The following is a 17,596-nucleotide window of genomic DNA, read 5'->3' as shown; positions in this document are numbered from 1 at the left end:
ATTTTTGACTGGAGACATATTATAGCCACAAGCATTAGTTTCTGCAAAAATCTCCCAGACAATAATGTGTTAAAACTGAAGTCAGTCTCTTGTAGGCAGCACATGGTTTGGTGTTGTTGTTTTATCCTTCCAGCCACTCTGTGCCTTTTGATTGGTGAATTCAATCCATTTACATTTAGAGTTATTATTGATATGTAAGGACTTACTAATGCCATCTTATTAATTGTTTTCTGGGTTTTTTGTATTTATATTGTTTCTTTTTCCTGTTGTTTCTGCCTACCTTTGTAAATTGGTGTTTTCCATGGTGGTTTGCTCTATTTCCCCTTTCTTTATCTTTTTTGCCTCTACTCAAGGGTTTTGTTTTGTGGTTACCATGAGTCTTCCCCCCCCAGTTTTATTGAGAAATTATTAACATATATCACTATATAAGTTTAAGGTGTTCATCATGATGGTTTGGTTTACATATATTGTGAAATGATCATCGTAATAGGTTAAGTTAACATCCTTTATCTCATAGAGATACCATAGAAAGAAAAAAAGTCTCCTTGTGATGAGAGCTCTTAGCAACTTTCTTATAACTGGAAGTTTGTACCTTTTGACTATCTTTTTCCGATTTCCCCTCCACCATGAGTCTTATATAAGACATCTCATAGGTAAAACAATCTAGTTCAACCTGATAGCAACTTGATTTTGATTGTCTACAAAACTTCACTCTTTTACTTCATCTTTTTTATATTTTGAGGTCATTATTTACCTCTTTTTATATTGTGTAGTTATTAACAAATTATAGTAGCTAAATTATATTTAATGCTTTTTCCTTTGACCTTTGTAGTAAAGTGGTTAACAAACTGTGCTATTAGAGTTTTCTAAGTTTGACTGTATATTTACCTGTACCAGTGTGTTATATATTTTCATATGTCTTCATGTCATTAATTAACATCTTTTTATTTCACCTTGTATAACTCCTTTCTGCATTTCTTGCAAGGCAGGTCTAGTAGTGATGAATTCCCTCAGCTTTTGTTTGTCTAGGAAAGCTGTAAGAATTTTATGTTCTGGATACAAGTTCTATGTAGGATATCAGTATTGCAAATATCTTCTGCAAGTCATTAACTTGTCTTTTCACTCTCTTACTGATACATTTTGATGGACCGCCATTGTTAATTTCAATGAAGTCTAACTTAGCAATGTTTAAAAATGGTTTTGCTGTTCAGGTGATGTTTAAGTAACCTTTTGTCTATTCCAAAGTTACAAATACATGCTGTGCTTTCTTCTAGAAGTTTTATTGTTTCATTTTTCACTTTGAACCTACAATCCAGTTTGAATTTCTTTTTTGTGCATGTTGTGAGGTAGAGGTAATGTATAGAAAAATTTAACTAAGTAGAGAACCCAGAATTAGTGTTAAGTACTAATGGAAATTCAGCATATTATGAAAGAGGCATCACAAATTAGTTGAGAAATATAAACTTTAAAATAAATGTTTTTGGTGCCCTGAGATAACCATAATTCAAAAAGATACATGTACCACAATGTTCATTGCAGCACTATTTACAATAGCCAGGATATGGAAACAACCTAAATGTCCATTGACAGACGAATGGATAAAGAAGATGTGGCACATATATAGAATGGAATATTACTCAGCCATAAAAAGGAATGAAATTGAGTTACTTGTAGTAAGGTGGATGGACCTAGAGTGAGTGATACAGAGTGAAGTAAGTCAGAAAGAGAAAAACAAATACCATATGCTAACGCATATATATTATATATATATATATATATATATATATATATATATATATATATAAAATCTAGGAAAATGGTACTGATGAACCTAGTGGTAGGGCAGGAATAAAGATGTAGATATAGAGAACGGACTTGAGAGCACAGCGGGAGAAGGGGAGTCTGGGATGTAGTGAGAGAGTAGCATTGACATATATACACTACCAAATGTAAAATAGATAGCTAGTGGGAAGCTGCTGCATAGCACAGGGAGATCAGCTCAGTGCTTTGTGATGACCTAGAGGGGCGGGAGGGAAGCTCAAAGAGGGAGAGGATATGGGGATATATGTATGCATATAGCTGATTCATGTTGTACAGCAGAAACTAACACAACATTGTGAAGCAATTTTACTCCAATAAAAATGTATTTAAAAAATAATAAAAAATAAATAAATGGTGTTGGACTAATTGGCTAGTCATATGGAAACATTAAATTGGATCAATTTCTTACAAGGGTAAATTCCAAATGGAGAATCAAAATGTTAATTTAAATCCATGAAAGTATTAGAAGGAAACATGGATGAATTATTATCTAACCTGGAGCATAAAAAGTGGCTGAATTCCATTAGTTATCAGTAATGTGTAAGATAAATTTTACAATGAGTAGACTAGTTAAAATTTAAATGACTGATAGGACTTCCCTGGTGGTCCAGCAGTTAGGACTCTGAGCTTCCACTGCAGGGGGTGAGGGTTCGATCCCTGGTCAGGGAACTAAGATCCAACATGCTGCAAGGTGCAGCCAAAAAATAAAAACACAAAAACAAAACAATAAATGACTGATAATAATTGGTGATGGGAATTATGTAGAGTAACTGGAATTCTCATACAGTACTGGTAGGACTATATATTGGTACCACCACTTTGGTAAACTATTTGGCAGTTTCTTTTAAATTTATGCATATGCCTACCCTATGACTCATACATGTTACTTTTAATTACCTACCAAAGAGAAATGAGTGTGTAAGTCCATCAAAACTCTTATATGAAAATGTTCATAGCAGTTTTATTCACAGTAGCCTAAAGCTGGAAACAACTCAATGTCCATGAATAAGAGAATTGATTTAATAAATTGTAATGTATGTATACAATGGGAAAAAAAAGAATAAACTTTTGATATAAGCGAAAACATGCGTGAATCTTAAAAATATTATGGTGAGTGATAGAAACCACACTCAAGATAGTACTTTCTGTATAATTTCTTTTATAATAAGTTCAAGAACAGGCTGAGACTTCCCTGGTGGCACAGTGGTTAAGAATCTGCCTGCCAATGCAGGGGACATGGGTTCGAACCCTGGTCCAGGAAGATCCCACATGCTGTGGGGCAACTAAGCTCGTGCGCCACAACTACTGAGCCTGCGCTCTAGAGCCTGTGAGCCACAACTACTGAAGCCATGCTCCTAGAGCCTGTGCTCCACAACAAGAGAAGCTACCACAATGAGAAGCCCACGCACTGCAACTAAGAGTAGCCCCCGCTCGCTGCAAGTAGAGAAAAGCCCACGGGCAGCAATGAAGACCCAACATAGCCAAAAAAAAAAAAAAAAAGAACAGGTAAAATTAGTTCTATGGTGATAGAAGTTAGAATAATACTTTTGGGAGTGGATTGTTACCTGAAGAAACTTACTAAGGTGATAAAAATATTCTATGTTTTAAATGAGGTGGGTGTTATATAGATTTATACATTTTTCAAATCACATCAAACTGTATATTTAAAATATATGCATTTTATTATATATGAATTATACTTCAATTAAGAAGATGATTATTATTCAACTCATAATGAATAACAGATCTTGTTAACAATAATCAATAGGGCTAAAATCTGTTAGATGAAAGATTGAAGGGAAACTTTAGATGGTATAGATAAATCTGAGAACAAGCTAATTTATGTGATCAATCCTGACATCATTAAAACTAAGAAAACATGTGCTTTCAGATATTTCCAAGGGTTGGGCCAGATTACCCTTTCTAAACTTCCAGACCTATTTCATACTTGATTAATAAAGTATTGATTATGAATTTTGAAGTAAGATTAGCTATTGAGATTTAGAAGAATCCCGTCAAAAAAATTTTTTTTAGTTAATATATTTGAATAGTGAAGGGTCCCATAATAAGAAATGTCCTTTCCATAATCTCTTTGAGAAAAGCACATGGTATGTTGGCACTGGAGTGAACATTCTATGTCTGGTAGGGAGTAGAGGTTAACATTCCCGGTATACTCAACAAAATAGGTAAAAAACCAGAAAAGTCATGCTAAACAGGTGGACAAGAAAAATTCCATCAACTTTACTGGCTGTTCAATTAAACACAATAAAGTTTAATTGGCCAGCTAAAGACAACAGAGATGAATAGGACAAGGCACATGTTCTAGCTGTGATTTATAACATACTAGGGCAAATTAGACAGAGAAATGATTCATTTTTGTGAGAGAGTGTCAAAAAAAAAAGTACCCATAAAGTGACTTGGGTATTCAGAAGAGGGAGAATGTGTATTGTCATTGTGTTCATTGCTGGGGAGGTCAGAGTAGAGGTGGGTGGCAAAAGAGGAAAGGAACTGAGAAGACTAGAAGAGGAATAGAAAGAAATGAGAGTTGTAATATATCTTGAATGTACATCTTGACAGGCCTAGAAGTGGCTATGTGTGAGCTGTGAATGTCACAGAGGCAGGAAATTCTTTATTTGCTCTTTCTTACATTGTATATGGAGACACCGTGTAAATGCTAAGAAAATCGTGACTGAGTGTGAGATGGACACTGTCCACGGGGGAAAATAACTTTTTGCCAGTAGAGGAAAATCTTGAGTGTCCACCATCTGTTTTGTTGCTATTTCTGCTTAATCATAGCCATAATAAGAATTTCTAGTCCACCTCCACTATCTAAGATAATCACAAGGATCTAGAATGGTCTTGTTTTCAAGTTTTCTACTGGGCCTCTTGGGGGAGGCCTCTTGAAGTACAGAAATGCCAGACCCTGTAATGGGAGAAATCTGTTGTTCAGAATCATTATCCTCCGACTGAGGTAGGAACCAAGCTTGAGGCAACAGGAAGGATAACACTGAATTACAGAGAGAGCTGGGATCCTTCCAGGACAGACAGGGCAGAAAAGCAAGGGCGGTCAGACTGTGAAGGCAGAGAAACATCAATAACATTTTAAAGGGACAACTTAGGAGAAAAAATATTTTAGATTTTTGAAGTTACAATAATTGTAGTTGCAGCATGTATGAACATAAGTTCGATCGTTGAGATTGTATGTCAATTCTCTGCAGAATCTCTGACACACCATATATGATAACTGGAGGATGTTATCTGTAATAAGAAGGAATCATAGAAAATAAGCCAGTGATATAAGTTCTTTAAAGACAAGTCAAACCTGGCACTAGTCCAGTCAGTAAAAATTTAATTAGGCATCCGCGGTAGGTTTGGGGTTGGCTTCCCATCTTGTACTTCCCAAGGGGACTCAGGCAGGGAGATGAAGAAATCACAGGTCCCCTGCAGGGGTTATTTGCCTATGTTCCCTGGCAACCCTCAACTCTTTGTACAGATGCTTCTTCCTCCTGTCTAATTTCCCCAAGTCCTCTTCGGTCCGCATGCACAGGGACCCATGCCCAGGGGTATACGGCACTTTGGTTCCTCTCTTGAGTTGGCCTTAGTCTGAGATAAGAAATTGGTGAAGTACTCTCCTAAGAATTGTCTAGGAATCTCACAGCACCTCCTCTAACTTACCCTGGAAGATCTTTAAGATCATGCATGTCTCGTGCTTCTCAGCAACACAGACACCGAAGCCCCTTCTACAGCGATCTGTCTGTGTGCGAAGGTGGCATGTTATGCATCTCAGGGGTGTCACTGCTGGAGAGCACAGAGCTGGTGTGAGGCCAGGGGAGGCAGGGACTTAGAAGAAGCTAGACCTATCCAGGCCTGGGGTGTGGGGTGCGGTGCAGGGGCGGGTGAAGAGCTGGAGGCTGGGATCCGGGAGTAAGCAGCTGGATCTCTCACCAGCTCCACATCCCCGAGAAATGCTCTGTGAGAGTTAAAGGTTTCTGGTCCTGACTTCAGCCCTTTTAACCTGGTGACTTTGAGCAAAGATTTAGCCTCCGGCTAAATGGTTTTCCAGCTTAAAAATGGTTCTGTTAATGCTGGCCTGGCTTACCTGGCAGCACTGTAGATAGACAAGAGTGTGATAATGAGGCTGAGAGCTTTAAACTGTTTTACCTATGCTAGCATTACTACGATGGGATTTCTGAGATTGGCGGCTTACGTATTGTTAGGTGATATACTCTGTTTTTAACTTGGAACTGAATCTACTTAAAGGCCTCATGAATTATATCATAGTCAGTGCCACTTTATGTGGTACTGTGGGGTGAGCTGGTCAAAATACAGGTTTAATTAAAGAAAAAAAAACACCTGTCCCGGGTGCACCTAAGTGAGAAAGTAACATTTATCGAGCATCTCATATGGACCATGTTCTCTTACTTTGTATCTGATTGAATCCTCACCAAAGCCTTGTAAGTAGGGATTTCTCCATTTCTCCGGTGAGCAACCAGAGGTACAGAGAATTTAAGACAGTGACTGAAACATCTTTTAATCTGTTTGATTCCAGTGCCTCCGGTATTTTCTTTCCTGCAATCACTTGTAATATAAAAATCCCTGATAAAGGGCATCAAAAGCCCTAGATAGCACTAAAACCAACTACAAAATTATTCATTGTAGACTCAGCAGATGGGATACAGATTTATAAATGGAAAGGATGTCCTGAGGAAAATCTCACTAGGAGTTTTGATGATGGGGAATGGTAGGGACAGAGTGGGGAGCACTATGATGGGGCAGCCACAGCAGCTTGAGCCCTGGGTGGGGAACGGCAGAATGTTGAAAAGGGCAGACAAGTTGGCATGGAGGCCCAGGGAGCATTCTGAAGGCTGGCTTCCCCTCCCATATAAACGTGGTCAAGACTCAGCCCCGCATGGACACCGACTACACATGTGGAACTCCATGGGGCTTCCTAGATCTTGTCTCTGGAGCCCACTCCTCAAGTCTGTGACTCACCCACAATGCAGCAGAAGATGGATAAGAGCAACAAGAAGTGTTTGTCCATCCTGTCAGAGAAGTCTGTTATACAGGAAGAAAAGAAGCCAGGGTCTGCAAGCACAGGTCTTTAGGCCACAAGAAGAAACCTTCCTCTTCATCATAGGGCAGGGATTATTCATGCCTAAGGGGAACCAATCACACAAGGTTTCCTCTGGGAGCTCAAGTTCACGCTCTCTCCACCCCATAGCAGAGAATGATAATTAATAAATGTTGGAGCTTACATGAAGTTAACTTTGTTTTATTATATACTGTTCATCATAGCAATTATTATTAATGCAGTTATGATACTATCATTCTTATCCCAATTTCACAGAGGAGGAAACTGAGGCTTGGAGAGGTCCAGCATCGTACCCAAGATCACATATCTAGTGACTTATAGCTCCAGTACTCAGAGCAAGACTTTCTAGTTCCAGAAGCCATACTTTTAACCATCTTGATTGAATGCCTCTTGGAGATTTATTCATACGTTCAACTAATATTTATTGAGAGCTTTTATGAACCAGGCACAGTTTCATATGTAAGAGCAGAGCAATGAATAAGTCAAAAAAAAGCTTACCTAGCTCCACACTTTATGGATGCGAAAACGAAGAGTGAAAGAGATGAAAAGGTGTATAATCTATGACCAAGCTGGGCCTTCCACCTAGAATTTCTGATTCTCAGCTCAGAACTCTTTCACTTTACTAGAAATCTATTCTCCAAGGCTAGGGACTGTTTACTTTGTAGGGCTGTGAAATCATCTCTAGAATTATCACATGGCTTGATCTTTAGGAAATTTATATTGTGAATCTGGCCAGTTTTGCCCATGCTTTAGGTATCTATCTCTACAAAAGTTAACTCAGGTAAGGTTCACCATGGGTAAACCACTGGAAAATTATGACCAGTTCTGGCACTGTCCGTCTCTGAAACCCATCAGTGAGCTTATGGTACTTTGGCTAGAGGCAATAGGAATCTTCTATCATGAATTCATTTTAACGACATGTTCTTTAGTTGTAGGAACAATATGTTCATCAAAATATCTTAAGTATGACATTTTTTGATATCAGATAAAGATTGGGTGAAATAAAGTCTTAGCTCAAATGCCACAAAATTTATAGTGTTCCTTTTCTATGACCAGAGTGTGGAGCCCATCTTTGCCTAGGAAGAGAGGCCTTAAACATGAGGGAATTTGTTCCTTTGAAAAGAATTGATTCTAGAATGGCAATCAAGATTGTGAAGTCTTTGAATCTCATTTTCTATTCTTCCATCTTTCAGAAGAAGTTGTTGGAAATTAGACAGCATTTTTCAGGACTTTCCAAAGGCTTAATCAAGAAGGCAAACTTCTGAACCTTTGTCACCTGTTTTCTCTTCTCTCTCTTTAAAGCAAGTGACTCTAGAATCACAGCAAAGGAAGAAGAAATTCTAGGTTAAACCACAGAGGGTTTGCCCAGTTTCTATTCTTCTTCCTTCAAGGTGCCCCTTGGAAGATATTTTCTGGAAGGCCCATTGAGTTCTGAATCTCTTTTCTATGGGATTATTTTCAGTTAGGATTGTAGAATTTTGCAACTCCACCCAAGCAAGAGGTTCTCTGATCTACTTCTCATCCTACCACAGTATCTCATCCATCAAGTTTTCTCTTGTAAGCAATGTCTTGTGGTATGTGTGAGCCTTTTAAAGTAAAATGTGTATTTGTGGATGTGAATCTGGAACTCGAAATGGAGGTCTGAGGTAGAGATATGAAATTGAGCATCATCAGCTCGTGGATGACCTCAAGCTTGAGCTATGAGAATGGGGCCCAGTTCTCACCCAGGCTCAGTGAATCAGAGCTCAACTAGCTCCCAGCTGCTAACCCCCCCAAAGCAAATTAAACAGTTTGTTCTAAAGCTATGTCTTCAAAGTTCATTCTAGAAGACAATGTAATTAATCTTTCCATCTTTTCCAATACCCAAAGCCAAGTGTAAGCCTTGCTGCAACTTAACACCTGACAGGATGCTCCCAACATCATCCTCATAGCCAGGCTCTTGGCCCTTGAATGCCAAAACCACAGTTACAGCCTCTACCTCATTGCCTCTCTCAGTCAGGTGCCCTTTCCTGCATGTGGCTCCTTTAGACTGCAGTTTCTGACACCTACCCTAGCAAAAGGGCCCAGGCTTCTCCTGAAATTTTAAGCACTGCACAGGGAGTTAGTGCTTGATAGTTTCCAGAGCCTTAACAAATATGAGCTTTCTCTTTTCACAGACCTTAATATACTACTAATACCAATCCTATGATGAAAATTATTCTGAACATCAGTAACTCACCCAGAGTTACAATGTTGGCAAGCAGCAGAGCCAGGATCTGAACCCATGTGTGTACCAAACTTAAGTTTGGGATAAAGGGAGATGTCCTTTCTAGAATTCAGTATTGGTACAGGGGAGTGGGTACTTTAATGTCTTTTCCAGCCCTGGGAAAAATGACTCTTTTCATTGACGTCTTGCAATTGCAAATAGTGAGCAAGAGATCCCATTTTATGTGCTTGGGACGAAGTAATCTCAGCAACAAGTGCAGTGCATTGTCCCCTTGAGCCCCTCTCTTTACCCATATGCCATCACCTCCAACAAGGTGCATCTCTCTGAGTTTCTTGCTCACCCGTGTCTCTAGAACCACATGAGGAGCTCTCATCCCAGTGTGTCAGGTTGCCTGACATCTCTGTATTTTGACATTTGCTGTTCCTTTGGGTGCCTGTCCCTATTCACTTCTTCTAGCTAACACATCACTAGCCTTCAAAGTCCGGCTCAACTATCCCTTCTTCAGGGAAGCCTTCCCTGGTCAGGCAGTCAACTTTGAATGTCTCTCATTTAGGCCCCCATAGCCAACTGTGCTTGATATACTTGTAGTCTCCTTAACTGGACTCAAGTCTTTGTGAGGCCACAGATTAGTGGCCTGGTTTGCTTGGTGACTTCTCTTTTTGTGATGTTGGCATTTGGTATGTGTGTAGAAAATATTTACTTTAAAAAATGCATGAATTAGTTAATAACACCTGAAGGCAAACTAGGCACATCTCACCTTTCTGCTGAAAAGTCCCTTTCCTACACCACAGAAGGGACACTCAGTGTTTCCCCCACATTCAGACTGTACCTGGAATCCTGAACTTAATTCCTGGTGCTTCAGTCTAAGTGAGACAAAGACAAATCTGAGATGATTCTGAGATTAGTGAAGAGAGCTAAAAGGAACTAAGCTGTCCAAATCCTGTCTTGAAATATCTGAAAAATATTAATTATTTTAAAATAATTAATGTGGGATAATTATCCCATATTAATAATACATTAATAATAAAATGTATTATTAAAAACACAATAATAATGTGTTAAAATGTGTGAAAAAAAATTGACTTTACTTGCAGAGCACAAGGATTAGCTATACAATAATGAATAAAGAATGTATATATGTGTGTATGTGTGTGTGTGTGTGTGTGTGTATTTATATATATATATATATATATATATTCATCATTGAGAATTTTAAAATAGATACCTTAGGGGCATTGAGACTCCAGTTGGTGTTGGTTGGTTCTGGGAACATTGAGGTACTGTTCGTCACTGAAATTTTATGATTATATGATTTAGATGAATAGCCCAAGGGCAGAACACTGGGGGAGATCAACCAGTACCTTCCACAGGCAACTGCACATGACCAAAGTCCCAGGATGTTTGTTCTGTTTCTGCTGTGCATAGTCTTTCTGGTCTGCATGAGTAAGGGTAAGTCCTGGAGACAGAGGAAGGGTTGGTTGTTGATTAAGAGATGGGAAGATGCTGGGGGAGGAGAAATTTCCAGAATTGGTTCTTGGGGCTTTGGCCAATGCATGTGCGATTATGACAGGGAAACTTCTTCTTTTCACAGGTGAATTTCATGAACATCTGATAGGTACGACCACAGCTTGTCTAAAGTCCTTGGTAAAAAGGTTATTGGTGACATTTTTGGAGTAAATCTTCCCCTCCATCTTTTGAGAGAGCTGTTATCCATTCCTACTATAGAATCCTAGGAGTTTGATCTTCTCCCAGACCAATTTAGTCCATTTCGTGGAGTAAGGAAGCTAAAATCCCTGTCTTTGCTTCCATTTCCCCATTACTGGACAAAATCATTAGGCTAGATAAGCGGTTCATTACTTGGGGACCATAGATAAATTTTATAGGAACTCTAACCTTTTGAGATTATATACAATATTTGATTTATGTCTGTATAAGTTAGATTTCACAAGATTATCAAAGGGGTCAGGGTCCCAAGAGAAGTTGGGAACCACTAGTCAATAGTAAGTTCCTTTTGGGAAGCCCCCAGGCCTGGAGAACCTTCTCCATACTGCATCCTTTAAGCACCTCTTTCTGTGTCTGGCAGAGCCTTCAACGATGTGTTATAAATGTAAAAAATATCATCTTGGGATATGCTATGAAGGCATGAGGTCCTGCACCCTGAAGTACCACCAGACCTGTGCTGTTGAAAACATTTACTTACTTACCAGAAAAGGTAGTGTTGGGTATAAAGTGACTGAGAAACAACCACCTTTTTTCCCCTAAGAGACAGTTACCTGCTTTTGTCCATGGAATACATGGGTGAGTGGTATGGGTGAGAATGGGGTGGTCCTGCAGAGGGTAGGGCAAAGACAGACTTTTCCTTAAGACAGCATTGAGGAAAGGAAAGGTGAATGTTCCTTATAAGTTAGGAAATAAAATCCACTCTCTGGGTCAGTAATTGATAGACTCTGTCGTTTAGCTCATTTGGGTCTAGAGAAAAATCAGTGAGTCTCTGAAAAGAGGTTATTCCTAGGAATATGGTAGGAGAAAACAGAGTCATTACAGTTATATTCCCTTTCTTTCACCTCCTCAGGGCGGAGTATGTATTTTTATTCAAAACTGTCGTGTATGACCAACTGTGAGGACATCAACTTCTTAAGTTTTGAAAAGAGGACAGAGCTCATCTGTTGCAAACATAAAAACTATTGCAACCTCCCTGAGGGAGTCTAGTTCTGCATTTCTCCTGGATTTTTGATTATTCTTCAACTCACCATCCCCTTTATCTTTTCCCCCAAACCTGTATTTTGTTCTTCACTTCTAACCAATGGTAGAGAGTGAGAAAGCCAGCTGGTAGTGAAGAGTAGCCATCATAAGGAGGCTACTAGGAGATAACTGATTCTCGTTAATGATGGAGCACTAGACGGAATTTTTGCAAATCCCCGCGCACAGCGTTTTGGTTTTCTTATGATGGTGCTGCCATGAATAGTGTTGGGTTTTAAATTGGTTATTTATTATCTCCTATATGGAAATGCAAAGACTTGGGTCAAAATAATCCCATGCTCGTCCTGGGAATTCTGTGATCATACTTTATCCTTGTCCATACCCACCCCTCTGGGCTGGGATTCTCTCTTGATTAGCTCTGACACCTGACACTCTCCTTTTGCCCATGGGTTATGGAGATAAAAGAAGACTAACTCCAGTTTTCCAATTTGCTGGCAACATGAGCCCCATCTTTCTCTGGTAGAGCTCTTAGGAGGAATCTCAGGCCAGGAAAGAACTGGACAGGCAAAGGGATGAGGCATCAAGAAAAATTTTAGGGGCATTTCAGTTTGTGGAAACTAAGATATGAGAAACAATTTGATGTGGGTGGAGTTATCATGGCCCTTCCTGTCCAGGTAGCCAGGTAGCATTTGGTTGAACTAGGTTATTGAATTGGAAATGGAAACCTTGTGCCAGCATGGCTGGTCAGTCTCCTCTCATAAGAATGTGAAAAAAATGTTGATAATAAAGCAGGTGAAGATAATAGAATGTATAGAGATGCCATGTGGTAGTGTTCCAGTTACAAAGTGTACTATGTAAGATGCAGTTATGAGTAAACAGAAGGGATGATATAGCAGAAGCTAGTGGGGGTGGGAAGAGATGCAGGTGACACGGAATGAAACAAATAGAAACTGAGTAGCGTTGGTGGTGAAACAACCCACCTGTGGCCAAGGTAGTGAAGCTTCCCTGGGTATAGAATAACCCTGGCATTTCTCTCCTTGTGAATGAAGCTTACTGCAGTTCTTGGTCCTGGATTTCCACGATCATTTTTCTCCCTTACTATGCCACATGAAATTCTTACAGTAAAACAATTACTTACTTGAAGAGTTTGGTGTACTCTCTGCCTTTGTCTGCGCCTGAAAATACAATCCTTCCTGAGGAATTCTCATCTGGGATTTTAGCTGGGATGAAGAAAGACATGTAGATAACTTTTTCAAAATAGGCAGGCAGGTTGGAAAAGCCAATGTAACATGGATATTTTTAGTTAGGGAAGCAACATATATTTTTTAAAATTTTATTGAAGTATAGTCGATTTACAATGTTGTTTTAATTTCTGCTGTACAGCAAAGTGATTCAGTTATACATATATATGGTTTTTTTCATATTCTTTTCCATTATGGTTTATCACAGAATATTGAATATAGTTCCCTGTGCTATACAGTAAGACCTTGTTGTTTATCCATCCTATATATAATAGTTTGCATCTGCTAATCCCAAACTCCCAACCCATCCCTTCCCCACCCCCATCCCCCTTGGCAACCACAAGTCTTTTTTCTGTATCTGTGAGTCTGTTTCTGTTTCATAGATATGTTCATTTGTGTCATATTTTAGATTCCACATACAAGTGATATCATATGTTATTTGTCTTTCTTTTTCTGACTTACTTCTCTTAGTATGATAATCTCTATGTACATCCATGTTCCTGAAAATGGCATTATTTCATTTTTTTAATGGCTGAGTAATATTCCATTGTGTATAGTACCACATCTTCTTTATCCATTCATCTGTTGATGGACATTTAGGGGAAACAACATATTTTTATTTCTGGCTGTATATGGACTCTCTCACCCATTGAATCATGGGGTTGGGAAACATCATGTAGAAAAAAAATAGAGAGAGGGATCATTGTTTTTCACTGGGTTTCAAAATAGACTTTAAAAATGTTTGTGAATCAATGTTTAGACAAAACTTGGCTTTGCTGAACAGGAAGTTTCTAATTATAAAATCTTTCCTTGATCTTTCAAGAGCAAGCATTGGCATTCTCAGCAATAGAGCATTGAACATTACATTATGTAGTGGATGATTTTGATATGATTTTGGTGCCCTGCCCAAATCCTTTTTGCTAATCAGTGCATCTGTGACCCAGCTGTGTTGAGTGTTGGCTTATGACAATTCACAGCTATTTACTTCTCTGGAGATTTGCCCTCTGCCAAATCGGAGCTGCCTCGCCTGGATGCTGAGCTCCCAACTAGAGCAAAGACCTCAGCCAACAAATGGCTGACTCCTTCCACCAAGCTGGGACTAAGTCTGCGGTGCAATTTTTGTGCCAGAACTTTTCCATGGGCTCTGACTAAAGCCAGTCTCCAGTTGAGACCATGTTACTGTTAACATTTCCCCAGATCTCCCTTGCTTTCTTTACTCCTCCTCTAAATTTTAAGCTGAGAAGACCCAGTGTTTTCTACCATCATAGGGCATGGAGCTCTAAAATAAGATGAGGGAATTCCCCAGCAGTCCAGTGGTTAGGACGCTGAGCTTTCACTGCCGAGGGCACGGGTTCGATCCCTGGTCGGGGAACTAAGATCCCACAAGCCGCGTGGTGCGGCCAAAAATTTCAAAAAAAAATTTTTTTTAATATAAAATAAAACAAAATGAGGTTGGGTTAGAAAATGCAGTTACATTTTGGTACCTCTGAGTGACAGTGCATGTAGTGTGTTAATTAGCTCCTCATGAATGAGGAGAATCTTTTTTTATTAGGCTTCCTTACAGCCTAGATAAAATTGCTGTAATCTTGGAGAGAATTTTCTTTTGGTTTACCCCTTCTTGGGATATTCTTCCTGTTTCCATTTTCCAACTTGAACAAATGAACAGAATAAGACCTAGGTGAATATTTCTTTACCCCCATGATAGCACACCAAGTATTAATCCTGAAATAAGCATAAGCTCTTTTTTCATATATGCACATTTTTTCTTCACATATCATTTTAAAGAGAGTAATTTGCCTACTAATCTAAATGTTAATTTAGAGTTGACTGGTAAATAATACATACAACCTTATGCATTAAACCAAAATAATTTTCACATATATTAAAGATTTAAAGGTAATAAAATCTTTACTTTTTAATTGTTGTGACTATTACTGTTTGACCTCTTAGTGTGCGATAGACACGTGTTTTGTACTTTTCATAAATGGTCTCATTTAATCTTCACAACGTCCTATGAAGTAGCTAGTGTTGGAAAACAATGTAATAGATGAAAAACCTGAAGAAGAGATTGCCCAGATGCTAATTGAGAAACTCAACAAGTATCACACAATTATCCAGTTATTATTGATGCATAAAAAATGATTGTGTTCACTAGTACTGTGGGTCAGCAATTCAGAAAGTAGGTAGTAGGGATGGCTTGTCTCTGCTGCATGATGTCTGCGACCACAACTGGAGAGACTTGAAGGCTGGAGGTGACTCGAGAGTGGGAGACTGGAATTATTCAGAAGTGTCTTCACTTCTACATTTTTGCAGTTGATACTGGTATAAGTTGTGATGTCACCTGGGGCTGTTGGTCAGAACACCTACATATGGACTCCATATGACTTGGACCCCTATACTGCATGGAGGTCCAGGCTTCTTACACAGAAGCTTAGGGGCTCTAAAGGCAAGTGTATATTCTAACAAGGTGGAAGTTGCATCACATTTGGAAGTCATGCATCATCACTTCTGCTACATTCTATTGGTTATAAGTGGATCAAAAGCCTGGCCAGGTTCCACTTTTGATTGGAGAGTAGGTAAGTTGTAGAAGAGCTTGTGATATGGGAGATATTGTTGTAGCCATCTTTGGAAAATACAGTCTGTTACAACTAGTTAATGGCAGAGCTGGAATTGAATCCAGTATCTATACAATCCCAAAGCTCTCTCTCATTCTAAGCTCACTATTATATTAAAGAGATTTAGAGGGCTTCCCTGGTTGCGCAGTGGTTGAGAATCCGCCTGCCGATGCAGGGGACAAGGGTTCGTGCCCCGGTCCGGGAAGATCCCACATGCCGCGGAGTGGCTGGGCCTGTGAGCCAACGGGAGAGGCCACAACAGCGAGAGGCCAGCGTACCACAAAAAATAAATAAATAAATAAATAAAAATAAAGAGATTTAGAAATATTTATATAATCTAGTGATAGAGGGAGCTTTTCTAATTATGGCATCAGTCACAAAACAGGACAAAATTGATAGATTTGGGAATTCCCTGGCAGTCCAGTGGTTAGGACTTGGTGCTTTCACTGCCAGGGTTTGATCCCTGGTCGGGGAACTAAGATCCCACAAGCCACGTGGCGAGGCCAAAGAAAAGATTGATAGGTTTGACCACGTACAGAAGTAAATGTTTTTGTATGGTAAATCAAAACCATCAGAAAAACCCCCACATAATATCAAGATTGTTATTTCCCTTAGCTGTTGTACCTTTAGTTGAATAGCTAAAGAGAATAAAGCTCCCTAAAGACCTGTTACCATGATTGTCTATTGTTGTCAAAGAAAGGATTGTGGAAATAAGAAAAAAAAGAAGAATCTCCAGTAGGTCAGAGAGCAGGATGGAGAAGGGTAGAGAATTGAAGTGAAAGGGGTAAATGGAAGAAAACCAGTACACTCCACCACCTTTACCTCTCAGCATCCATTGTCCTTCATTTAGGTGGAAACTGCATTCCCAGCACAGGGAATGAGAAACTTCCCATTACAACCTTGGAAGATGATAGAAATTCAGTCATATTATCACCCCAAACTAGGAATAGCTACCCCCAGGGCTGTTTCTGGTGGGAGTCAAGAGAGAGTATTGAAATGAGCAAGCAATGTAAAATCTTCCCTGAATGGCCCCACTCCTGTAAGTGGACATGAGGCTGAAGATAATAATCACAGCTGCATTCACAATGTCTGCTCCATTTTCTCTCACTTTTGCCAGTGTCTCAGCTGGTCAGGGTTCTTGACCCGATGGCATAGTCCAGCCTTCATTCCTGTAAGATCTGAACCCTTGGTGGTTTTGTCCTTATTGCATTGTTGCAGGTTTCTATTGAACAAGTCTGTTGGACAAGAGAGTACTAAGGATGTTCCAGCATATCCTGTGGTTTTCAAAAAAGTTCTTCTTACCTTCATTGAGTAGTAGCAACCTAAGTTCCCTTGTAATCCAAATAAATCATCACAGTCAGTGCAGTGAATTTTTCTCTGCCTCTTAGCAACAGGCATTTGAGACACTGTGATGTTCTGCTCCCTCTCCCTGCCCCCACCCTCTCTCATCACAGGCATTGTAGGTTGACGGGGGTTGGGTGAGGCATTCCCTTTATACCATAGGAGAACTGTCCAATAGGTGTCTCCCAGGTTCCATCATAAATGAAAGGTAAAGGAATTCGGAAAACTCTTTCTCAGAATAATTCCCTGGCTTATTGTCATGTTGCATACTCTGTTTTAAAATGTACAACCCTACCTATTACTACATTATTTTAATTTTCTTTTGTTTTATACCAAATCTCGTTTTATTCCTGCACAGAGGGTTACCCAGGCTGGAATGGGTCGGCTTGGTTCCTGAAGGAGACAAAAGAGAAAAATCACACAAAAGATAAAACAGAGCTTTTCCTGGTACCACTTTTCCCAGTCTTAGAAGCCTCTGCAACTGCGTGCAGGACTTGGGCTGCTGGGCCACACGTACTTCAGTGCCTCTCAGCTGGGCTGAGCTTGGGTTCAGAATGTCAACTTGAGAGACTTCAAATTT

General features: G+C 39.4%; 2 protein-coding genes across 2 annotated transcripts; one reads left to right on the top strand and one right to left on the bottom strand.

Annotated features, from left to right (window-relative positions):
• Nucleotides 1-4,936: 4,936 nt before the first annotated feature.
• On the bottom strand, nucleotides 4,937-6,862 carry LOC131760383 (prostate and testis expressed protein 3-like). Its single transcript, XM_059070294.1, has 3 exons — nucleotides 6,814-6,862; nucleotides 5,497-5,619; nucleotides 4,937-5,079 (listed from the first exon to the last, which is right to left on the bottom strand). Exons 1-3 carry the CDS (start codon nucleotides 6,860-6,862, stop codon nucleotides 4,937-4,939), a joined length of 315 nt encoding a protein of 104 aa, XP_058926277.1.
• A 4,351-nt stretch (nucleotides 6,863-11,213) lies between these two features.
• PATE2 (prostate and testis expressed 2) lies at nucleotides 11,214-11,828 on the top strand. Its single transcript, XM_059069862.1, has 2 exons — nucleotides 11,214-11,331; nucleotides 11,692-11,828. Exons 1-2 carry the CDS (start codon nucleotides 11,214-11,216, stop codon nucleotides 11,826-11,828), a joined length of 255 nt encoding a protein of 84 aa, XP_058925845.1.
• Nucleotides 11,829-17,596: the final 5,768 nt, after the last annotated feature.

Source organism: Kogia breviceps, chromosome 7 (assembly GCF_026419965.1).
Source record: "Kogia breviceps isolate mKogBre1 chromosome 7, mKogBre1 haplotype 1, whole genome shotgun sequence".
Lineage (NCBI taxonomy): Eukaryota > Metazoa > Chordata > Mammalia > Artiodactyla > Physeteridae > Kogia > Kogia breviceps.
Note: the sequence above shows the minus strand (reverse complement) of the source record. Positions and strands in the feature narration are given on the sequence as shown.

Bases quoted from the DNA above. Each gene is read 5' to 3' on its own strand.
- LOC131760383 (XM_059070294.1), bottom strand. From the start codon at position 6,862: ATGGACAAACACTTCTTGTTGCTCTTATCCATCTTCTGCTGCATTGTG. The intron at 5,620-6,813 runs GTGAGTCACAGA...TGTGCTCTCCAG, and splicing joins CATCTTCTGCTGCATTGTGG to CAGTGACACCCCTGAGATGC. The intron at 5,080-5,496 runs GTAAGTTAGAGG...TTCTTATTACAG, and splicing joins GATCTTAAAGATCTTCCAGG to ATAACATCCTCCAGTTATCA.
- PATE2 (XM_059069862.1), top strand. From the start codon at position 11,214: ATGTGTTATAAATGTAAAAAATATCATCTTGGGATATGCTATGAAGGC. The intron at 11,332-11,691 runs GTAGTGTTGGGT...TCACCTCCTCAG, and splicing joins TTACTTACTTACCAGAAAAG to GGCGGAGTATGTATTTTTAT.